The sequence below is a fragment of the Hydra viridissima genome, unplaced genomic scaffold (genome assembly GCF_058129835.1).
Source record: "Hydra viridissima isolate aposymbiotic clone 2 unplaced genomic scaffold, HvirCarnegie_v1 scaffold_12, whole genome shotgun sequence".
Lineage (NCBI taxonomy): Eukaryota > Metazoa > Cnidaria > Hydrozoa > Anthoathecata > Hydridae > Hydra > Hydra viridissima.
In genome coordinates, this window is record NW_028324311.1 from 10,799,633 (window position 1) to 10,825,471 (window position 25,839).

Below are 25,839 nucleotides of genomic sequence, written 5' to 3' on the forward strand. Positions count from 1 at the left end.
GAAAGCTCGAAAAATTCTCTACTTAATGCATTTTTAATTTTAAAAAAATCATTTAAAATAAAGGAGTTATGGGCTTTTAAACGCAGTCTCATTTTTTTGTCATCACCCGTTATATGTTATCAAAACATTCCCTTAATGATTTGTTTTGAATAACAAGTTAAAAACAATTGACTCAATTATTGAGAGCTGAAATATTACAAAGAATAATATTTAAGTAAAATAACATATATTAAAAAATAATATTTTGTACTTAATATTTTTATTAAATACTATATCCATTAATTACATATATTTATTAAATAATCCTAGAAGGAACTCCTGAGTTGTGTGTACTCACAGCACTCAGCTAATAGTTCATGCAGCATGTACATATCTGGTATCTTGCTACAAAAATTGAAAATATAAAATTTGTCAAAATTGTAAGTAGACACCACTGCCGCTTACCATACAGTCATGTTATTAACCTTCTAGCACACTGCATTGGGTAACTAAGAACTAAAAGGTACGTAGAATATGCATAAATATTATTTAATCGTAAATTGCACTTAAAGAGTATATCGAATATTTTGTACCTTAGTATCAAAATAATTACTTTAATTGTCTGATTTTTTTAGAAATCATTTCATTTCTTTAAAGTCATTAAAACTTTTTTTCATAGTCTAGTTTTTCTTTCAAAACTCTATTTATTTTCTTTAATATTTCTTAAAAAGCCTTATAAAATGTACATCGTTCACCGCTAAGAGCTCCGATCGCCGCCATCTTGGGAGGCCAATTTTGGCTTCAATTTTTTTTGAAAAAGGCAATTGAATACGCTATCCAGTTATATTTTGAGATCAGTGACCGCGAGGTTAGAATTATTTTGTTCTATCTCCTATTTTAAAAGTTGGGAGAAAATGAGTTATTAATTTTAGTAAGTAATGATTGCTTTTAAAATACGCTCTATTTTACAATTTTTTTTCTAAATAATTTGTTTAAACATAAATTATTTAAAGCATAAGTTATTATTTCTTTAAATATTAAAGCTAAAATTTGAAATAATTTTTACTTTCAGAAAAAAATCAAAAACTTTCTCCAAACGATAGAACAAAATAATTGAAGACCGTTTTTTCAAAAGGGATATAAGTCACATTTTAAATATTTTGAAAAAACTAAAAAAAATTAATAATCTATTTAAACTTTCAACAAATAAAAATTTTTCTTTTTGTAAGCGGTAGTTTATTGTGATTTTCATAAAAATAATTTTACAATTAAAATTTTTCTTTTTTTGAAGTATACTTATAACGGGTTAAAATGTAAGAAGTTTTTCAAAAAGGGCATAAGTCCACATTTTTTTAGAGAAAAATAAGTATTTGTGACAAAATTATGTTTTAAATTGTTTGCCAATTAAGTTTATTTGGATGGACTTACAAATTTGTAACGTAAGTTCTTAAAACACACCTAATATTTTGACCACCTCATCCCTTGTTACATGATAAGACCCTCTCTGTGATTTTTCTTTTTTTGTAAAAATTTAAAATTCATACGTACGCTGTTTAAAAAATAAAAAACTGTTGTTTTATGCCAGAAATATGTTTAATGGAGATTTGAAAAGCGAAAATATTTTAAACGTTTTTCGATGGTTTTCAGCCATACCAGTTCAAAGCATGCTGCAGATCAGTTTTTTTATTTTCATAAAAATACTAAATTGAGTTAATCAAACATTGGTTAAAGAGTTTTTAAGGAATTCAAGATGCCTATGATATAATTAAATTGTTTAATTAAACATTTTTGTTTTAATTCAAAATTTTACCAATAATTACCATCTGAATTAATTTACTGATACTCGCTTCAGCAGAGACGTCATTAGTACCCCTTTCAGCAGAGACGTCATTAATGTATGAACCCTTAATGTTTGGGACAAAAAATTATTTGAATGGATTTAATATTATATTCTTTTAGTACATATTTTTAGACAATCTCATTTTAAGACAACAATAGAGAACATTTTATAATACAAAAAAACAAAACAAAAGTTTAGTAAAATTATTTTATTAAGTTTAAACAAACGGTTCATTTTCATCAAACTCATCAACATCATTCTGCATTACTCCCTCAATACCATCAAGAATACAGGCATAGAAGTCCTTTGCATCATATGGTACCTCAAAGAAAGCCATTAACTTTTTTACATCTGCTTTCTTTTCCTTTTTGACTTTGTTTTCTAATGGTCTTGGTATTGCTTCAGTCATTTTTGCAAATAACTGTCCTTTTTTTAATAAAGAACTAACTAGACAAGGCTCTGCAGAATATGCACTTTGCACTTCGATTTTCTTTTGAGAGTAAATTATAATTTTCTGATCTCTCATTGGAAATGGCTTTTTTTTTTTAAGAATCTGTTTAGCCATTTTTTGGTAATCTTTAAGAAACCAATCTTCTCCTAGTTTTTGCACTGCTCCATGCTCTGAAAATATTTTGTAATATTCCAGAGGAGAAAGAATGGTTTCTTTTTTGCGTACCACTTTTTCTATACGCCCAAAAACTCGATCAGGAGGTAAAAAACTATGACCCCTGATTGGAAAAAAATGTTTAACAGCATTAAACATAACACTCGTTTCCACAAAATTTTTCAAACAACACAAAACAACAAAGTTTTTGTTCTGTGATGAACAAGCATCAGAAAATAAATGTAGATCTAATTTCACTTTAGCTCCTCTTTCTGTAATTAAATCTTTTTCCAACTTAGACAAATAGTGAACCAGGGCTGAAGAAACTTCATTAGATCCTCTACCACTCTGAGTTTCCAACCAGGTATAAATAAAAATGTTATCTTTGTTTTGTACTATTTGATCATGTCGAACAAATGTTAAATTATAGAGCCAAATTTGTCGAGCATAAAATACTTCACTAACACTTAATTTAGGAAGTGGTTGGTTTTGTTGCATGTCAAAGCACACTTTAATGACATTTTCATTTTTCTCTTTCATAAGAGAGTAGAATTTTTTTGCTCTTAATTTGTGCAGACGATATTTAGCAAACTCTTCTCCCTTTAACTTTGTATCAAATGTTTTTCTTATCAACTTCTTTTGTGCTTCACAAAAAGAACAGATATCTGTTCTTGGGTTTCCAAATCCAACATTAAACTTTGTGTAAAAAATGTTTTTAAATTTAGAAAGTGATGAAATACCCATATTTTCTTGGTTTCTATGAAGTTTCCAGTTTCTCCATAACTTTACAACATTTAATTCAGGTGAAAGGTACACTCTAACACTTTTCCCTCTCCCATAGTGTGAAACACAACCTTTATGTTGACTTATAAAATTCACTATTGAATTGGTGATTTCTTTATCACCTATCGTTTGTCTAAATCCTCCGCGTTTTTCAGGTCTCAGACACCCATTTTTAGAGTAATATTTTATAAGATTATGCAATCTTTTTATTCCAACACATGTTATGGAAAGAAATGTTTTTTTACAAACTGGAACTGTTTTACAACTTCTGTCAGCAATACTGTAGTTTATTGAATGTTTTCTCAAACAAAAATATTCATTCCTTGGCCTGTGTCTTTTAACTTGAGTTAATTTAACAAACTTCAGAAGAAAATTATCCTGTTTAACTTTTAATTCTTCATTGTACAGCTTCTGGAAAAAACCTAAAAAAAATTTTGGTATGTCAATATTGATATAATAAAGAATTATTTGTATTTTAAATTCATAGTATAGATTGAAACTCATAGCTAACTATAATAATTCTGAACTAACAAAAGTGGCTAGTGTAATACAACTGAGCTCACCAACAATATCCAGGTTGCCAAGATTGCCTGCTTTACATCTTTTGTTGTTGTGCCTACAAGCTATGACAGGTAATTTTCCAAGAGATGAATATCTCTGGCGTTTTTTCTCTCCTGTTTTGCTTATTTTCGATCTTTTCCGACCATGTCCAGGGGTTAGAGAGTAAGAAAATATTTCCAGTTCTGAATCTATTATTTTAGATACCATTTTTAGATAAAATTTGTTACGGAAGTTGCTACTGCGCAAGCGTGAACTTAAGTTTTTGCTATACTTTTTTCTAATGCTGGGACTTATGCCCTTTTGAAAAAACTTGGTGATTTTAATATTGAAAGTAAAGTGGATAAATAATTTTCTATCCATGTTATTATAGTTAGATTTGTTCCATTTACACTATAGAATCCAAAAGTAAAAAAAACTCGATTTCAGCAAAAATGGACTTATATCCCTTTTGAAAAAACGCTCTTCAATTCCAAGCGATAACTCCAAGCGATAGAACAAAATAATTCTAACCTCGCGATACGTAAGTACTTTCCGTTAGTAAAAAACAAAACGGATACCAATTTTTTAAAATTTAAACGGTGATCATGAGCACCTTAAGTACTTTCATATATATACCTTTATACCCTATATATCCCCTATATATACCTTTACACCCTATATATATATACCTTTTATTTTACAATATTAGCAAGTGGCGAATGAAGTCATTCTGGTGATGGAGAATAAAGATTCAGAGAAAGTTGGAATTTTCCATACCAATGGTGAAATTCTCCATATCACCTTTATTTATTTAGACTCACAGATAGGATAATGAAAGCTAATAACAATAGAAACATAATTATAAGTACTACTAAACCAAGAACCACATATATCAACAGAAGTAAGTCTTGTTATAGCATGGAATTATTGAAGGAATAAAAAATCATTACGCTAATTAAGGTTAAACACTGATATAGAATTTGTAAAGTAAAATCTTTTAGATATCCTCTCAATTTTAGTTCCCATTAACGGCAAAATTTTTAGTCAGATACTTTTGAAAGTTGAATTTAGAATTCGGAATTCCATTGGATAATTTTGAAGCAATCGTAGTAAAGAAATTGTTAAAATGGTTAGAGATAGCTTTAGGATTAGTTTCGCATTTGTTGTTGATCAGTATGCTTGTTGGGAAGTAACTTTTATTTGGCTTTACATTTATCAACTCTTTTATACCTTTCCAGGTATTTTTTATATTATTGATATTGTGACTGAAAAAGTTTGCGTAATATTCCTTTTTGCTAAACTTTATAAGATTGCTTATACTATAACGGTATTGTTTAAACTTTATAAAAAGTAAATTTTTCTTTCTACAGTCTTTTGATTTTAAATATTTTTTATGAAGTTTATTTTTAATTGTTATTGACTTGAGAATGCCTTTCGTTATCCAAGGTTTATTATCACTAGTTACTTGATCTTTTGTAAATTTTTTGTAAGGGGCATGTTTGTTCAAAATACAATAAAAAATTTCGATTAATTTTTTAATGGAATAATTGACATCATTTTCTTCTTTTATAAAGTCATCAACATTTGAAATATCTTGGATAAAATCAGCTTTTTTAAAGTTTTTAAAGCACCTCCTAAAAATAGGTTCAGGTGAAGTTTGCGTTTTGGAATGCGGCATTATTGTAAACTGAGCAAGATGATCAGATATTAAAGCGGTAAGATTGCCTGAGATTATATTAGAAGAATAAAAATTTAAAAAAATATTATCAATTACCGTTTCAGAATGAGTGGTTATGCGTGTAGGCTAAATAATAAATGGAAAAAGAGAATTTGAAACCATTGATTCTAAAAAATGTGAAACTTCATTGGATGTATTGTATTTGAGCAAGTCAAAGTTGAAATCTCTCATTAACATAAACTTCTTTTTTTGTAAGCTAATTTTCTCAAGAAGAGAATTTAGGTAATGATCAACAAATTCAGATGAACACATTGTTGGATGACGATATAAACAACCAACTATTAAGTTGCTTTTTTTAGCATTTATTTAATTCAGTACATAAAGATTCGAGTTGTTTACTTTTAACCAGGATTAAGTCAGTTCTAATTTTAAAGTTTAAACTAGACTTAATATACATCGAAGCACCACCCTTTTTAGCTTTAGTTGGCGTGTGAACGGTTACATATCCGTCTAAACTAACATTAGTTATAGACGCATCTTTATCATGCAGGTTAGATTCCGTTATTTCAATAATATCAGGCATATTATTAAAAGATGCTAATAGTATTTTAAAATCGTCAATATGATATGGTAGAGAAGATATATTTATATGGAGATAACTTACGGAATTTCGGGATAACTCATTGTACTAAGGAACATCTTTGTATTTGCAGATTACTTCGTATGTCACATAGATCACATTGGATAGCTGATTGATTTTTAGCTACCGCTTTAAAGCATATACCACAAGATTGTTTCATTACCATCATTAAAAGTTACAGAAAAAAGATGGTTAAAAAAAATAATTAATAATAATAATAAATAAATTTAAGAAAATAAATAAATAAAAAAAAAAAAAAAATCTAAGTGAAAAAATGTAAGTGAGTTGCATACAGTGGCGTACCTAGGGTAAATAGCGCCCTGGGCAAACACCGATCTCGCGCCCCTCCTCCCCCCACATAAAGTGCTTAACTACAACTTTTTAATAGATGATGACACAAACTTTTAATAAAACTTCATTATTCATTATAAATAAACAATTTGTTTATGTAACATATATTACAAATTTATTTTTCTAGCTTTAATTGCTGCGAATTTCTTAATAACACTGTCAAAATCAATTTCTTCGGTAATTTCTCGCTCTATGCTTAGCCTCTTTTGCGCCCCTTTTAGGTTGGCGCCCATGGCACGTGCCCTGTCTGCCCTACCCTAGATGGGCAGGCAGGGCACGTGCCACTGGTTGCATAAAAAAGAAAATCAAGAAAAAAATATATATGTATATATAAGTATATTATCTCAGAAGGAAGTTATTATCTAAGTTTATATAAGAAGATATAATTTTAACTAGTATATAATCTTTAGATAAAAAAAACTTTTCATACTTCTTTTTCATTTGACAGCAGTTGTATTTCTTCTTTATTTTAACAGTTTTTTGTGTGTTTTCTTGTTTTGGCTTATCTGATTTTTAATATGAAAGTGGTATTGATATTTACTTTTCCTTCCTCTTCTAATTTTTAAACTTACAGTCAACTATCTTTTGATTTTCAATAGAAATATTTTTTCCGGTATCTTTGAGATTTTCACGGAGGTTTTTTTAACCAAAAATTCTTTTTGAAATACTTTATTTACTTTTTTTCCTTTTTCCTTTTTCTTTTCTTTACACAATCTTTTCTTTTATAATCTTTTTTCCAATCAGATGTTTACTTTCCGATATTCAAACTTTAAATTAAAAAAATAATAATAAAATTACCGTGGTGTTTACATAAAATAAACATTTAGAGAAAGAAATTTAGTTATTTTATCAAACTAGATATCTAGTTAAAACAACAAAGTTATTTTTCGTAAAAGTTTCTTTTATATATATGAAATTTGTCATTTCTTAAATTAGAACTTACTTAAAGCATAGGACTTTGTTAGGTTACACCACGGTATGTAAATTTTATTTATTAGTAAAATTGTCTATTTACGTCGTATTTATGGCAAAAGACATCGCACGATGTCAGAACAACGTTGGTAAGGCAACATCGTTTTGACGTCGTTATCGCGATGTTATAACAACGTCGTAATAAGTCGGTTGACATCGCCGATGAAAACCCAATGTAAACCCGACGTCGGTTTGACATCGGGTGCCCACTGGGCCTGCACTTAAATCGTTCAACGGAAATGATAATGTTAGCATTAGCATTCCAAATCCATCAAACATGCTTAAAAAAATATCTCAATTTGAAATGAAGCTATTAGATCTAAACATTAACTTTATTGAACTTTTGGGAAAAGTTATATCTAGTTATATAAAATTATATAGTTAAGCCGTATAAAATCCATTTTAATTGTTCATCCAACATGCGAATCATTATTTTCCATTATGAAATTTGTCAAATCAAAGTTGTGTGCAAAACCAACCTGTGAGTATTAGTCAGTTACTTAAAACAGCAAAGACAAGCTTGAAAACCTTTAAAAGTAAGTAAAGTTTAGAATGTCAGTGGCTTTTGAATGTTACCGTCGAAATCAATGAGCACAAAAAATATTTAAAGGTAAAAGATGCACAAAACAGTTGATGCTATATGAAAAATTGCTTCTTTTATAATTAGAGATCAAACAATCGAATTGAAGTTTTCAAATTCGTGTATTTTTGGTTCAATATTGAAAGTCGTCGGTTTGGCGACGTTTCTTAAAATAATCGGTGCTGAAATTCTTTAAACTTTGAAGAAAAATTAGTTAAACGAATTTTAATTTTGGTAGACTTTAAAAACCTTTACAAGTTGTTAAATCTTTACGGTTATGAAAATTGTATAACTTTGTTTATAATATATTTGACGAGTTTAAAAACCTTATGAGTTGGTATGTGTTTTTTAACTCGGTTTTAAAATTTTTTTAAAATTGCAAAACATCAAAAAATCTTAATTGTTTGGCTTTGTTCATTTATCTTTCTATTCAATATCCTTCGCTTTTTTCATTTTTTACAAAATTTTTAATCACCAGATAGCATTTATTTATTTATTATAGTAATAAATCTTTTTTGATTTATTTATAAAAAAATTTAAAAAAAAAACAACCTTTTCTTAATATTCCACCAAAAGGCACTGTCTCTTGTAAACTAAATTTGAAAAGAATACTATTAGTTGTCTACTCCAAAAAAAATTTTCAAACTCAATTTTTTGAAAGTGAATCTGAACTGAGGTCTCTAAAGCCTAGCTCCAGGTCCTTGAAGTCTAAACCTGGTCCCTGCAGTCTGATACTCAAGAACTGAATATGATCTAGATCCGTCGCTCACTAATTTGGCAGTGCTTCCTGAGAGAATACAGGGCAGATAAAGCTAATGATATTTGCAACATCTACAAAATGGACCTAAAGACACTACTAACAGCCTAAAAGACACTACTAACAGCCTAAAAACTTAATTTTATTATGTTTTTGAAAAGGGAATATTACTTTATGATTGAAGAGGATCTACCTAAAAACTTTTTCTTTGATTTGTTTACAAATTTGGAAGTCTTTTTACTTTTTTTTTGAGCGGTAAAACTTAAAAGTTTTTCTACTTTTACTTATATTAAACTTTTTATTACTTATAAAAAATCTTAGCATTCAAATTTTTTTCTTATTCAAAATTTACATCTAACCATTGTCATAAGTTGATAACATTTTATTTATATCGTTTGTAAAATAAAAATTGTCCTTATGTAAAAAATTTACTAAATGTTTCTATTAATTTTAAATAAAATCTTTTACTTTATATGCAGTTTTTCATTGATTTATTGGCTTAATTTACTTCATGAATATAAACACTACATAATGCATGTGATTAAGTTTGATGGCTATTCACAAGAACTATCCAAAAAGTTTTATTATTTTTAGATGAAAATCCATTACAAAAATTTGAATCTTATTTACAGGGTCTGTCGATATTTGGTTGGGAATAAAAAGTATCCTATTGGAATAAACTAAAAAAATAACATTGAAATATGTATTCCTTGTCATGTTGTCTGATTTAGAGAATGTACACTCATCTAAAAATTTTCAAAACGTTATGATGCCATAGAGAATGGGATCAAAAGAATGAAATCAACAAAACATCTTTTAATTATGAACTGGAAAACTCATTGTGATGAATGCTATTGTTGTCAGCAGGTAGAAAAAATCAGTAAAAGTTTAAATGTTACTAAATCACTAAAACAAAAATAAAAAGCTTATTGGTCGTCCTGGTATTGGTAAAAAAGTGTGGTCATCTTCCATGATTGCTTCCATTAAAAAAAACATTGTGACAGCACATAACTTGGAAAAAGATATTGAAGAACTAAAAAAAGAAATCAATCCTCATTTAAAGCTTTACCAGTGTAATTTTTGTGGTAAAATTTCAAAACAACAAGTAACTCTAAAAAAATATGAACACTTATTTTGTTTTTTCTGTCTTGTGGAAAATATAAAGGTTAACCAACTCAATGAAACATTATGTCCAAAATAAAAACAGCTTATTTTACCTGAAGATTTGATATCCAGTACTAAAACAAATTCTCTTTTAATTATGTTGACTGTTGCATGTACACTGCAGGCCAAAAGTTTCCGGACACTTGGATTTTGTTTAATTTTTTAATTAAAACTCCCATAATTATTTCAAAAAAATTCAAATATCATATTTATTTTATAAAAGATATGTATAGTTACTATTTAAGAAAAAAAAAAAGACAAAAAATGAAATAAAAAAAGTACTAACAACACTATTATTATTAAACTGTTTTTTCGTCAAAAAGTAACCCACGAGTTTTTATCACTTTTTTTGCGATCCATGGCATCCAATTTATTAACTTATTTATTATTTTTGGGTGTAATTGATAACCAGGATTCTTCTAATATCTGCTACAAGTGCTATTTGGATGTTGGGCATTTTTGTCTGACCTTTCTGGCCAATTTTTCCCACAGTAACTCTATTGAGTTCAAATCTGGTTATTGGACCGGCCAGGTCATATTTTTGAGGACACCATTATCCTCTTATTCCTTTATATAGTTCTTACATAATTTTGAGGTGTGTTTAGGGTCATTGTCCTACATAAAAACAAAACCACGACCAATAGTTCTTAAGCCAGAAGGTATAGCATTGTTTTCTAGAATTGTTTTATATTGTTCTTTTTTCATAATACCCTCATTTTTAGCTAGGTCACCTATACCAGCTGAAGAAAAACATCCCCATACCATAACAGACCCACCACCATGCTTGATTGTTGGCACTAAACACTCTGGGATCATTTTTTCTTTTGTTACTCTTCTGATGTAAATTCTACGTCTTTGCCCAAAGAGTTCAAACTTGAACTCGTCGGTCTATAGTACTTTTCCCCAGTCTTCTTTTGCCCAATTTTGGTGGTCTATAGCCCATTGTAACCTTTTCTTTTTATTTCCAACCCGTAACAACGGTTTCCTGACCGCTATACGGCCAGAAAGTCCTGCTTGTCTAAGACGTCGTTTCGTAGTGGTTAATGAAATAGATTTTGAATGACTCCTATTAAAGCCTGAAGTTATTTCCGGGGCCGGAAGTCTTCGATTTCTTTTACTCATCAATATTATACTACTATCTTCTGCTTTTGTTGTCTTCCGTGGTCTACCAGATCTTTTTTTGTCTTCAAAAATACCTGTTTCTTTGCATTGTTTAATGGTATCTTGTACAGTACTTCCGGCAACTTTTAATTTTTTGCAAATTTTACAAGCTGAATAACTTTCTTTATGTAATGATTTTTTAATGCAACCGTCATTAATACCAAATGAAAACTAAACAAAACTAAATATTCTTAATCATTTTAGTCGGATATCATTATATTATAAATATTTACTTCATATTTCAACAAATAAATAACTTTAAGAACACCAAACTTACATAAACACTCAAAATTAGTAAGTTTAAGTGTTATAAATTAACATTATTGATTAATTTAATGATACAGGATAGATTTTAGCTTTTTATATAAAAATATCAAGTGTCCGGAAACTTTTGGTCTGCAGTGTATATGTAAAAAAAAGTTTAATTCAATCAAAGAATATGATTTAGATATTAATCATAAGTGCATCTGCCTTGATAAATCATTAATAACACCACAATCAGCCCCATCGTTATCATCAGCCCCATCGTTATCATCATCATCATCATCATCATCATCATCATCATCATCATCATCATCATCATCATCATCATCATCATCATCATCATCATCATCATCATCATCATCATCATCATCATCATCATCATCATCATCATCATCATCATCATCATCATCATCATCATCATCATCATCATCATCATCATCATCATCATCATCATCATCATCATCATCATCATCATCATCATCATCATCATCATCATCATCATCATCATCATCATCATCATCATCATCATCATCATCATCATCATCATCATCATCATCATCATCATCATCATCATTTTCATCATTTTCATCATTATTTATTTGACAACAACATTTCTAATTTTAATCAAGTAATTTGCTTAAGCAGAGGCTTAAACAAACCAATAGCTAGCAACTCTTTACTCTTCCAGGTTTTTTTGCAATCCGCCCTTCCTTTTGCTTCATATTTATGAACAACTTCTATGTATTGATGCAATGTTTTATCAGCTGTTTGGCAACTTTTCACTGGTCCACTAAATATATATACATTCTTGTATTTTAAAAAGATAATGAAAGTTCTGGTATCATGTCAAACATTAAAAAAAAAAAAAAAAAAAAAAAAGGCAAATCACATAATTCAGTGAAAAATGTTGAAAGTGTTAAAGAAAAAACTAACCACTCTGTTTAGAGCAATTTTTAATCTAATTTGACCAAAATTTTAGTTCAAGGAAACTTCAAGCTAGTTTTAAAAAATTAAATCTTTAAAGTTGATCAGTAAAAAGTTGCCCAACAGCTGAAAACATTGCATTAATATATGTCCTTGATCCTAAAATAGCACAAAACTTTATTGTAATAGCAAACAATAAAGAGACCAAATATGAATACAAAGCAAAAGTAAATAAACCAGTAAGAGTAAGGAGTGAGAAGAGAAGTAATTAAAATTAAAAAAAAAAACACCTGAAAAACTAAACAATTCTTGCTATTGGTTTGCTTAAGCAAACGAATAGCAATCAAACCCAATTCAGAAGGTAAAAAATATCAAAATGTATGTATGTATGTATGTATGTATGTATGTATGTATGTATGTATGTATGTATGTATGTATGTATGTATGTATGTATGTATGTATGTATGTATGTATGTATGTATGTATGTATGTATGTATGTATGTATGTATGTATGTATGTATGTATGTATGTATGTATGTATGTATGTATGTACGACCTTAGTTAACAGAAAGTTGTGAGAGCATAAAGGCGCTACTCGACTTTCTCCCCCCCCCCCCCCCTAATTTTATGATTGATTCTGATAGAGAATTTTATGCTGATTAAGAATCGTATAAAAACATGGGTCTCAAAATCAATGGAAAGTGCTCTAATTCGAAGTCAAAGTTGTAAAAAATCCCACTAAAAACCCTAATATTCGCCATTTTGAAAATACTAAGTTAATGATCTTTTAGCTGACAAAAGCAAAACATTAATAGCATGGTTTTTACGTTAAAAAATTCGTTAAAGTATGTTTATCTTGCGCAATTTTTTGTGGCAATGAAAATAGCCGTTTTTTGATTTATTAGAGAATAAACTATATTGCAAGTAATGTACTTTTGTAATAAATTTAAAAAAAAAATTCAACAGTTTTGTTTCCTAAAAGAAGAACTTATGAAACTTAGTACATAGTTGTTCTATCACATGTAAAATTTAGAAAATGTAACCTTCAAACCGTTTTTTTAATAAAAAAAACCAGCGTAGGATACAATAATAATTATTCATCAATTTTTCTACATTCTCACATTCTACGTTCAACCTTTATTTGAAATCTTCCATTAATTTCATTTCGTTATAACACTTTCGTTACAATACTTTAAAATAATAATGCTAAGGCTTATGGAAACCAGGTCTGTTTATTGCGCAATGTAACGGTAATTAATTTTCGTTAAAAATGAAAGCGTTTTGAAAAAAAATGGCGAATATTAGGGTTTTTAGTGGGATTTTTTACAACTTTGACTTCGAATTAGAGCACTTTCCATTGATTTTGAGACCCATGTTTTTATACGATTCTTAATCAGCATAAAATTCTCTATCAGAATCAATCATAAAATTAGGGGGGGAGAAAGTCGAGTAGCGCCGAGCATAAACACGACTCGACGCAAAATCCAAATTCGTCAGAGAGTAATAAAGTTTTCAAAGAAAGGAAAATCTCGTAAAATTGCTTCACTTTTAAAGAAAGGTAAATCAACCGTGAACGATATTGTTATCAAATACGATTGTAGGTATGGTCTAGAAAATCGTCCATATAATGGCAGACCAAGAAAAACATAAAAAAGTATTCAACGCAAATCAACTGCGGGTGTAAAGAAAACTGATGCAAAATCAACACTCGAGATAAATAATGAAAATCTTGCTAATATTCGCCGTAGTACTGTGATGCAAAAACTTTTTGATGTGGGAATTTTTGTCTTTGTTGTACAGGTATTAAAAAACCGTTAATCAGTATAAAAAATAACGAAATCCTATTACAATCTGCCAAAGATCACCTAAAAATTGGGCAGTTAAAGATTGGAAAAAAGTTCCTTTTTCAGACGAATACAAGTTTAGACTTTTTAGAACTATGGCGTCCTGGTGGCACGAGAAACGACTTTCGGTAGTTTTATCTGTTAAACAAAATGGAGGAAGTTTTATGGTTTGCGGAATTTTCTCTGCACAAGTAGTCGGTTCGTTGGTCCAGATCAATGGAAGTATTAACGCTGCTGCTTAAAAGGATATTTTAGAAAAAAATCTGTTATCTTATGCTGAAGAAATCGCAGAAGTGGAGATTTTAGCAGGATAATGATCCCAAACACTTATCCAGATTTTTTTGTGTACAAAGAGAAAAATAAGTATTTAAATGGCTAGAAAAACTGTGGCAACAGTCAGGTCGCTTTTCAATTGTCAGACTTAGGCCTACTTTTATTCTAAAGGAAGGCCAAAAAGATATATTCTGATAAGATTGAAATGGTCACTTGCCGGGTTGTGAAGGTTGATGAAGCCAGATTAGATTTAAATTTGGTCGGTGAACAGAGTAACCTGACAAAGTCTGTTTATAACAAGTCAGAAAATTGAAAAGACTTATTTGATAAAGGGTAAAAAAACATCAAAATGGATTTTGGTTTCTACTTCATTAGAGTTCATCATAGTTAAAAAAAAGCAACAATTTTTCAACCATTTCAACATCGTCGTCGTCGTTGTTGTTTTTGTCGTTGTCGCTTCGTCGTCTGTTTATCAAAATCCTTTCAGGTTAAAAAGTTGTTGAAAAGCGAAATTTTTTTTTTGTATGGTTGAGATTTTGTAAAAGCTTCAAAATATTTTACCAACCTTTTTTTACGGTAACTTTAAAAAGAGGATGCGGTTATTTAAAGGTTTTCTTTAAATTTTTGAAATTCATTTGACAAGATATACCAGTTGTTGTTAAAGCTTGTAAAGCTTCTATTTAGGAAATTTACAAAAAAAATATTTAAACTTCTAAAGAAAAGTATTTACTTTATTTGTCCATATAATATTTAATTGGGGAGAAAATAACATCAGTAATTAAACAAAGAATTAAAAAATGCAATTGACACTTTTAATTAGGCATAAATAGCCAACGTCAACTTTTTTTTTAAGTAAGAATTAAGAAAAAAACAAAAAAAAAACGTTGTTACGTTTCTCTACTAGTACTTCTACTTTTTACGTCATTAAAAAAGAAAAATTTTTTTTTCTCAGCAACTTGCGCAACTTTAAAAGTATTTTTTTAAAATTTTGATTAAACATAATTAAAGAAAATAGTAATAACTCTGTAATTATTTGCAACTCTCAAACCGTTTCAAGAAGTTTCATGTCTACCTTTCATCCTTTTAAAGGACTTATTATTTAAAAATAACAAAAAGAATTGTGAAACAATAGTGAAACTTTTAACATAATGACAAAAAGTATCTTACCTTGTGTGACTAATGTCAAAATCTTCGTTCCTTTACCAGTTCTTCAAAAACTGATGAAGATTTTTCACAAAAAGATTTAAAATAAATTTTTGCAAGTTTTCAAGCATGTAATCAAGAAAAAGCAACTGATTAAATGAGACATTGGAATTTATATTCACCCTCTTAAAATACTATGACTTTGGGTGGCTTTGCTTGATGATAGTAAAATATATTTTATGCGTGTCAGAATATATTTTTGAATTCTCATTCAAGATTAGACGTACAAAACATCTGTTTTGTTTAAACCGAGTTCTATTTTATCCTGTGTAATATATCAAATCAGGCCGTGTATCGTTCACAAAATCATCCATATTCTATTGGGTTAATTAAGACCATGACTGAATGTGACGTAACAACAAGTTTAGAGGGTCAAAATTGTTTTTTAAGTTACTCCATTTAGAACATACGAAATAAAATTTAAAACATTAAAAAAACTGACGTACTCCAAGTTTTTGTTTTTTTTATCTGCATCCAAATTTCTACTAAAGTTGCTATTCAAAATAAGAAAATTTATGGAAGACCTTTTACTCTCTTTCTACTTTGAGGCTGAAAGCTGGCGAATTTCGTTTCTGCTGTCAGTAGAATTTGATATATTTATTTCCATACATTCATTTACTCATAAACATATATTATAATTTACAAGATATGACTTGTCATTCTCTCTTACATTTAATTTTCCTGCTAAAAGTATTTTGAACAATAATACTTTAAGTTTTCTGTCAGCAAGTAAAAAGACAGCATCTTTTTAACTAATTTGTCTTTCTAACTCATTTCTCTTTCTTTTTAAACGCTTTAGATTAATACGATTGACCTGTTCTAACTCATAGGTTTGTATGCACGAACTTTCGTCTAAATGTGAATTTAAAGTCGTAAAATTTCACTTGAGAACTTATTTTGCCACAATCTTTGTTTTTTTATGTTGCTTATTAAGTCAAAACACATTTTAAAACATTTTCCAAATAAATGTTTAAAACATTTTTCAAATAAATGTTTAAAAATTGTCATGAAAAAGTCTCCAAGTCTTAAAGTTTTTTAAACTTATCACTGCATTAGAAGTTTTATATAGATTTTTTTTGTCAACTTTATTCTCACTAATCTTTAATAATCTTATTTACTTTTAAAATTAAGAATTGCCAAATTTCTTCATTACCATTTTGTTACAACAAGATGAAGTTTCATTAATTTTTTGTAGTTGAATCATCAAGAAGAAATCACAGCAACATAAATACACATACTTACATAAATAAACGTGGTTTTCAAAAGAAAAACGCTTAATGGTTTTAAAAACAATGAAAGAAGTTTAAAAATAAAATATCTTTTAAAAAAATGAGCTTTAAGCCATTTAGTATCACTCGAGTAGCTCATAAAACTACAGGGCCCTTTAGCATTCTAGTTATTCTATGTAACTTTGCAAAACGAAAAAAAATCCCTTTGTTAAGGGGTTGTTGCAAAACGAAAACTATTTTTGAATTTAAGAGCTGAATTAAAGTTAACTGTGGGTTGATCCGAAACATCCAATATGAGTTACATTATTCATTTATTAGTTCATAATCCAAAGGCAAAAAACTTTCAAAAGCATATTAAGAGTTTTGATATTAATAATAAATTGGTATTATTGATGCATAAATTAAAAACACCGCCATCAATACATCAATACTGCAAAAAACACCAACACCTACTCCAAATTAGATCAGCATAAGAAACATCAGCATAAAATTTTTTTTTTTTCACCAATGATAAATTTAAATCTGTACCCTTCCCAACTGTATGTTACCAACTTTATGAAAAAGATTTTATTAACGTGTTCAGAAGACCGTTTGTCAGTGTTGAGAATTAATTTTTGAATTAATCGCGTTTCCTGTCACAAATTTGCCTTTATGAAAATTTTACTGTAAAAATCTCTCTCAAATTAAATTCTCGTTTTATCAGAAGAAAAACAGAGCTGTTGATTCAAGTTAAAGTAGAACATATTCAATAAGAAACCTCTCGAAGTATTTGAAAAACCTTTTGATTAATTTACGAAACAATGAACCGTTTTTTTTATACGGAAAATATTTTATTAAAAAATTACTACTAAAAAATTGCTACAAAAAATGAGCAGACTAAGAAAAAAAAAATGAGCAGACTAAGAAAAAAAAATGAGCAGACTAAGAAAAAAAAAATGAGCAGACTAAGAAAAAAAAAAAAAAATCTAATGAAATAAAAACAAACAACGTAAGCCTACAGAAATAAAACCCCAGATTATTAGATCAATTAAAGATTACTTTTTATTTAAACCAACGCGTCGCTGTCGCAGTATCGCAATTTGATATATAACTACAGACGCATCCAGCGACTACCATTAGTAGGTGGGGAAATCTTATTAAATACTGACGCATCTTCGATTGGCTGACTCAAACTTAGATTCTGTATATCAGAAATTTTTTTTTTTTATATGCATCAGAAATTTGAAAAATCTTAAAAAAATATATATCCCATGAAAGTTGAGTTGAAATACATTTTTAACATGAGTTTAGTGTATCTTTTTTATTTCATATTTATTTATTTTATTTTCATAGAAGCTGGAACATTTATCATGCCATTTTAAAATCCACTGTAAAAAGTTGCAGCTTTAACAATGAAAAGAAGCATTATGTCTTAAACACTAGCATAAAATACGAGTGGGAAAAATTAATCCGAAAATTAACATGGTGAAGATTCAAACACTCCTCAAATATTGTATGCTTCATTCACTCACTCATTTACGCATAGGATTCGTCACTGTTCAAGCTAGATATATGATTACGTAATAAATGCGTGCATTACTATCATTGATTACTAAATTCATTTGAAAGCTAATTAATCTCTTCCTGTGAGAGTTTTAATAAATACGGCACAATACTCCATACCGCTAAGTAAAACCAACTACAAACATGAATCTTATTCATTTGTATGCATCCTTTCTGATTGTTGCGTTAGTTAAAGGACAGTCTGGTAAGAAATATTTATTTTGGTTCTAATTTAACAAACGTATTACCTTTTATTTTGATTGCAGAAAAAAACTTTCAAAGAACATGTATGCAAGAAAAAAACAAAATACGGGGAAAAATAGAAAAACAAAAAAATCAATTCTTTTTATATAAAAAACTTAATAAACTCAAAGTATAAGTTTAAAACTTTTTTCTTCTGAAATTAAATTATCTTCACTATTTTCCTTTTAAAATTACCTTCACTATTTTTCTCTTAAAATTATCTTCACTATTTTTCTTTTAAAATTTTATTTCTAAAGGAAACACGTTAAAGCATCATGCAGTCCTTCTTTGACGTGCGCAATTAGCAATAGATTTTTCCTTGTGATTCTGTAAATCTTACCTTCTGTAAAATTCAACCACTGTAAATTTAAAGACCTCGTCATCTATAAATCTCTTTACACAAATAAAAATCTCCAAGAACCCAAAAGCACTAACACATTAAATTTTTTATATAGCTGATATAGTATATATAATATTTATATAAATAACATTACATATGTAATATTTACATAATATTTTTGCTGTTTCAGTAAATGTCGAAATATCATTTGCAGTCGAAGCTTCAAACAGCCTTACATCTTCTACTTTTGTTAGCCAAATGAAGTTAATAAAAGATGTTATAACAGCTCTGAACTTGGGCCAAGGAAACATGGGTTCTGTGACCTTAATTTCAGACAAACCCATAGAAGCAATTCATTGCGATGAAAATCAAAATGAACTTTCATTTACCAAAGCACTAAACAAACTTAAACGTTCAGGTGATACAACCAACTACGAAAGTGGTATTCAAACAGCAATAAATTTACTGAGAACGAGAGGCTGCGGCATGCGTCAGAATACAGTGAGACTACTGGTTGTTTTAACAGACGGCGAAATTAACAACTCAACCATTCCCAGCAAAAACTTAACAACCTTATCAGTTACAGCTGAAAATGCAAGAAAATCAGGAATAAACATAGTGGCAACTGCTGTTGGCAATAACATTAACAAAGAGTTTCTGCTAAAACTAACCAACGATGAAAAAATGATTTTAACCGCAAAAAAATATCAAAACATAAATCCAAATATAATTTTGCAAATAATATATGACTTATTATACAATTTTTTTAAAAAAACAACAACAACACCCAAAACAACAACTACAAAAAAGTATTATTCACAACCAGCAACAACTATTACCACACCAAAACATACAACAACTGTTACTACCCCTAAACTCGCAACAACTGTTATCACACCTGAACTATCCACAACTGAAACAACTACTATAAGTTTGGGAAGAGAAATTACTACAGAAGCCCAAATTAATACAACTACGAATCCAACTACAGTTGTAATATTGTCAGAAACCACAGCTAAACCTTTAGTCGAAACAACCACTGCCACATCAGAACCAGAATCTAGTACTCCAGTTGCTTCAACCGCTGAGCCAACAACTGTCGTAACAACACCAGAATATACAACTGAAGCCTCAGTCGAAACAACCACTGCCACATTAGAACCAGAAACTAGTACTCCAGTTGTTTCAACCGCTGAGCCAACAACCATCGTAACAGCATCAGAAACTACAACTGAAGTCTTAGTTGAAACAACCACTGCTACATCAGAACCAGAAACTAGTACTCCAGTTGCTTCAACCGCTGAGCCAACAACCGTTGTAACAGCATCAGAAACTACAACTGAAGTCTTAGTCGAAACAACCACTGCCACATCAGAACCAGAAACTAGTACTCCAGTTGTTTCATCGGCTGAGCCAACAACCATCGTAACAACACCAGAATATACAACTGAAGCCTCAGTCGAAACAACCACTGCTACATCAGAATCAGAAACTAGTACTCCAGTTGCTTCAACCGCTGAGCCAACAACCGTCGTAACAGCATCAGAAACTACAACTGAAGTCTTAGTCGAAACAACTACTGCTACATCAGAACCAGAAACTAGTACTCCAGTTGCTTCAACCGCTGAGCCAACAACCGTCGTAACAACACCAGAATATACAACTGAAGCCTCAGTCGAAACAACCACTGCTACATCAGAATCAGAAACTAGTACTCCAGTTGCTTCAACCGCTGAGCCAACAACTGTCGTAACAACACCAGAATATACAACTGAAGCCTCAGTCGAAACAACCACTGCCACATCAGAACCAGAAACTAGTACTCCAGTTGCTTCAACCGCTGAGCCAACAACCGTCGTAACAGCATCAGAAACTACAACTGAAGCCTCAGTCGAAACAACCACTGCTACATCAAAACCAGAAACTAGTACTCCAGTTGCTTCAACCGCTGAGCCAACAACTGTCGTAACAACACCAGAATATACAACTGAAGCCTCAGTCGAAACAACCACTGCCACATCAGAACCAGAAACTAGTACTCCAGTTGTTTCAACCGCTGAGCCAACAACCGTCGTAACAGCATCAGAAACTACAACTAAAGTCTTAGTCGAAACAACCACTGCTACATCAGAATCAGAAACTAGTACTCCAGTTGCTTCAACCGCTGAGCCAACAACCGTTGTAACAGCATCAGAAACTACAACTGAAGTCTTAGTCGAAACAACCACTGCCACATCAGAACCAGAAACTAGTACTCCAGTTGTTTCATCGGCTGAGCCAACAACCATCGTAACAGCATCAGAAACTACAACTGAAGCCTCAGTCGAAACAACCACTGCTACATCAGAACCAGAAACTAGTACTCCAGTTGCTTCAACCGCTGAGCCAACAACCGTCGTAACAGCATCAGAAACTACAACTGAAGTCTTAGTCGAAACAACCACTGCTACATCAGAACCAGAAACTAGTACTCCAGCTGCTTCAACCGCTGAGCCAACAACCGTCGTAACAACACCAGAATATACAACTGAAGCCTCAGTCGAAACAACCACTGCCACATTAGAACCAGAAACTAGTACTCCAGTTGCTTCAACCGCTGAGCCAACAACCGTCGTAACAGCATCAGAAACTACAACTGAAGTCTTAGTCGAAACAACCACTGCTATATCAGAACCAGAAACTAGTACTCCAGTTGCTTCAACCGCTGAGCCAACAACCATCGTAACAGCATCAGAAACTACAACTGAAGCCTCAGTCGAAACAACCACTGCTACATCAAAACCAGAAACTAGTACTCCAGTTGCTTCAACTGCTGAGCCAACAACTGTCGTAACAACACCAGAATATACAACTGAAGCCTCAGTCGAAACAACCACTGCCACATCAGAACCAGAAACTAGTACTCCAGTTGTTTCAACCGCTGAGCCAACAACCGTCGTAACAGCATCAGAAACTACAACTGAAGTCTTAGTCGAAACAACCACTGCTACATCAGAATCAGAAACTAGTACTCCAGTTGCTTCAACCGCTGAGCCAACAACCGTTGTAACAGCATCAGAAACTACAACTGAAGTCTTAGTCGAAACAACCACTGCCACATCAGAACCAGAAACTAGTACTCCAGTTGCTTCAACCGCTGAGCCAACAACCGTCGTAACAACACCAGAATATACAACTGAAGCCTCAGTCGAAACAACCACTGCTACATCAGAACCAGAAACTAGTACTCCAGTTGCTTCAACCGCTGAGCCAACAACTGTCGTAACAACACCAGAATATACAACTGAAGCCTCAGTCGAAACAACCACTGCTACATCAGAACCAGAAACTAGTACTCCAGCTGCTTCAACCGCTGAGCCAACAACCGTCGTAACAACACCAGAATATACAACTGAAACCTCAGTCGAAACAACCACTGCCACATTAGAACCAGAAACTAGTACTCCAGTTGCTTCAACCGCTGAGCCAACAACCGTCGTAACAGCATCAGAAACTACAACTGAAGTCTTAGTCGAAACAACTACTGCTACATCAGAACCAGAAACTAGTACTCCAGTTGCTTCAACCGCTGAGTCAACAACCGTCGTAACAACACCAGAATATACAACTGAAGCCTCAGTCGAAACAACCACTGCCACATTAGAACCAGAAACTAGTACTCCAGTTGCTTCAACCGCTGAGCCAACAACCGTTGTAACAGCATCAGAAACTACAACTGAAGTCTTAGTCGAAACAACCACTGCTACATCAGAATCAGAAACTAGTACTCCAGTTGTTTCATCGGCTGAGCCAACAACCATCGTAACAGCATCAGAAACTACAACTGAAGTCTTAGTCGAAACAACCACTGCTACATCAGAACCAGAAACTAGTACTCCAGTTGCTTCAACCGCTGAGCCAACAACCGTCGTAACAGCATCAGAAACTACAACTGAAGTCTTAGTCGAAACAACCACTGCTATATCAGAACCAGAAACTAGTACTCCAGTTGCTTCAACCGCTGAGCCAACAACCATCGTAACAGCATCAGAAACTACAACTGAAGTCTTAGTCGAAACAACCACTGCCACATCAGAACCAGAAACTAGTACTCCAGTTGTTTCATCGGCTGAGCCAACAACCATCGTAACAGCATCAGAAACTACAACTGATGTTTTACTCAAAACAACCACTGCTACATCAAATCCAGAAACTAGTACTCTAGTCGTTTCAACCGCTGAGCCAACAACCGTTAAACTTGGAAGTAGTGCAAGTTCCACAGCCAAAATCTCAACAACAACAGTGAAGCCGTCAACAACAACAGTTAAGCCGTCAACAACCAGTAAGTTGTGGTTTAAGCATTATAAGTAACGATATGTTCTCAGGTGCCGAATTCGATGATGCCTAACATTTCGATAAATATAATTCTTGCTCTTATAATTATTTTATCATGTTTTTATTTTGCGATTTTAAAATTCCATGACTAAAGTTACAATTTATGTGACTTTTAAATTCACCGCGCCAAAATATTTTTATTTAGCATATTTGAACGTATTAAGTAAATTTTAAATAATTTTTTTATTGACTATTTACACTTTTTATAGGTTCAAGTTTCTGCTCCTGTAAGTTTGATGAATCTCTTTTGCCCAAAATCGATTTAACGAAAATAGACATCGAGGAAATGTTTAACGGTAAGTTTTAGGCTATGAAAGATTTGGGTTTTTGAATTATTGATGAAACTTTTTTTGTTCTTTATATATAACTAGCAAAATTTTTAATATCTTACATACATATCTTTCTAACAGGATTTCGTTATATTTACAGGTTCGTGTTTCAAAGATAAGCTAAAAGAATCAATAAAGTACATGTCGTCGATAATCGGATCCATCATTTTCAAAAAATACACTTTTAAAACTTGTCGTAGCGAACTTAAAAGCCAAATAAAGATGGTAGACGATACAAAATGCGTCGACATGCTGTTTGATAGGTTTTCAGAATGTTCATTAATTATTGAATGTCAGATAAAAGAAGTTTACATTAAAGCAATGAATTCCAAAAAGCTTTTAATGGAGCAGCTGAATTTTTTAGAGAACAGTTTCGATATGTTTTCAGGTAACACAAATCACCTTGCATTTTTAAAATCTTTTTATTATTGTGTATAGATTATTTATGACACGATGGTATCTCAGACAAAGGTGGCTAAAATTTTTTTTTCTTCCGTAGGTTTTAACAAATTGAAGCAAATTTTCGGATTTTAATGAAATAAAGCAAACGATTGGATGGCATAGAAACGTCTGGAACGATTCTTTGTTTATCAACTTATCTACTTATTGATCTGTTCTTCAGGTCTTCTCGTGAGTCTTAGTATTGAAGTAATGCAAACAATTTGATAGAAACGTCTGGAATGTTTCATTGTTTATCACATGTTTGTATAATTGATTTGTAAATTCGGTTCTTCTCATGAGTTTTAGTTTATATTATTTACAAAAACATTTTACAGTTTATCGTTCAAAGTTTTTCTTCATAACTTTAGCGCTGGTTGATTTAATCTGATTAACTTCTCATACTTTGTCACGTTTTGTGTTGTTTTAAGACGCGTTGAAACTTGTTTTAAGACACTTGTTGAAACACGCGTTTTAATCTTTGTGATCGTATTTAAAAAGAACTTTTTAAAAAACTTTGAGGAAAAGAAAAATCAATTTTTTAAGTCGGTTTCGGAGAAATTTGTGTAATTTTATAACAATATTATGAGTATTTAGTAACGAAAAGAGTATTTGCTGGTCGAATGGAAATATTTTATATAGAAAAAAAATAAAAAAATTTTTCAGGAAAAAAAATATTTGTAAAATAATTTGTCTCGTTTCTTAACTTGTCTCGTTGATCCTCCTTTTTTTTTTTAATTGAAAAATATTTGCAAGTGTAATCTATACCTTACCTTTGGAACTTTTTTTTAAATTGAAAATCTAGCACCAAAAATCAGAAAACTTAGGTATTAGCCATCGGGAACAACTTTTTTCATTCTAATCTATTTTACTTTTACTTTTTCATTTCGCTCTTTAATAAGGCTTTAAAATTTTTTGACTTCTAAGCACATTTTAGCAGGTAAAAATAATATTTATGAGCGTTAATATTTGTTGTTACAAAACATTCATTTCAATATTATCATTCAATCAAAAATGAGTCAAGCGACAATTTTATTCATTTAATAAAATAAAAGATGAGTTTGTTGGGTACTTGTACTTTAAAATGCTTTATTAGGTCGCTGTTCAAGGATGAATAGTTTAATAATTTGACTTTTAGTTTAATATATATTTTAACTTTTAAACTATTAAACTTTTCAATTATTTAGAGTTTAAGTGAAAACTTTTGAATAAAAATCTGTGAAATTGTAAAACAAATATTAATATATCCGTTGTGCCCTGAACAAGTTTCCAACCTTAAATAAAATGCTAAACTTATCAGAAAACTTGCAGCTTGCTGGATGATAAACCATAAGTTTTTACTTAAACTTTGGTTAAAAAAAGAGAAAAAACTTTGTTTACTTTTAAACCAAAAACCAAACATTTTTTTAGCACTTTTACGGTTGTTGTTTAAAGTAAATTTAGGAGCAAAGTAATACGCAACTCGAATAAGTCGTGGTCAAGGCAACAAGCGATGGACAAAGATTATTTACACTCTCTACAGATCGTCAGGTTAGAATTATTTTGTCATTTTAAACGTTGGAAGAAAATGAGTTATCAATTTTAGTAAGTAATGATTACTTTTAAAATATATTTTATTTTTTAAACTTTTTTCTAGATTAGTTTCTTTAAATATAAAATATTTAACAGAAAAGTTTTTATTTCTTTAAAAAGTAAAACTAAGTTTTAAACAATTTTTTACTTTTAGAAAAAAATCAATAAAACTTTCTTTCAACGTTTAAAATGGGAGAATGAAATAACTCTATTC

At 30.6% G+C, this 25,839-nt stretch overlaps 2 protein-coding genes and 1 long non-coding RNA gene across 3 annotated transcripts; 1 reads left to right on the forward strand and 2 right to left on the reverse strand.

Annotated features, from left to right (window-relative positions):
* Positions 1 to 1,489: 1,489 nt before the first annotated feature.
* LOC149881240 (uncharacterized) lies at positions 1,490 to 4,222 on the reverse strand. Its single transcript, XM_090069613.1, has 2 exons — positions 3,770 to 4,222; positions 1,490 to 3,628 (listed from the first exon to the last, which is right to left on the reverse strand). The coding sequence occupies exons 1-2, from the start codon at positions 4,125 to 4,127 to the stop codon at positions 2,037 to 2,039; spliced, it is 1,950 nt and encodes a 649-aa protein (XP_089925739.1). The 5' UTR covers positions 4,128 to 4,222; the 3' UTR covers positions 1,490 to 2,036.
* Positions 4,223 to 9,424: 5,202 nt separating this feature from the next.
* On the reverse strand, positions 9,425 to 11,237 carry LOC149881241 (uncharacterized). The gene is made up of 2 exons (XR_016445809.1): positions 9,942 to 11,237; positions 9,425 to 9,757 (listed from the first exon to the last, which is right to left on the reverse strand). It is a non-coding gene; the product is annotated as an uncharacterized LOC149881241 (long non-coding RNA).
* Positions 11,238 to 18,394: 7,157 nt separating this feature from the next.
* On the forward strand, positions 18,395 to 24,586 carry LOC145194227 (uncharacterized). The gene is made up of 5 exons (XM_090069384.1): positions 18,395 to 18,534; positions 19,103 to 23,233; positions 23,496 to 23,582; positions 23,716 to 24,003; positions 24,115 to 24,586. The coding sequence occupies exons 1-5, from the start codon at positions 18,474 to 18,476 to the stop codon at positions 24,147 to 24,149; spliced, it is 4,602 nt and encodes a 1,533-aa protein (XP_089925510.1). The 5' UTR covers positions 18,395 to 18,473; the 3' UTR covers positions 24,150 to 24,586.
* Positions 24,587 to 25,839: the final 1,253 nt, after the last annotated feature.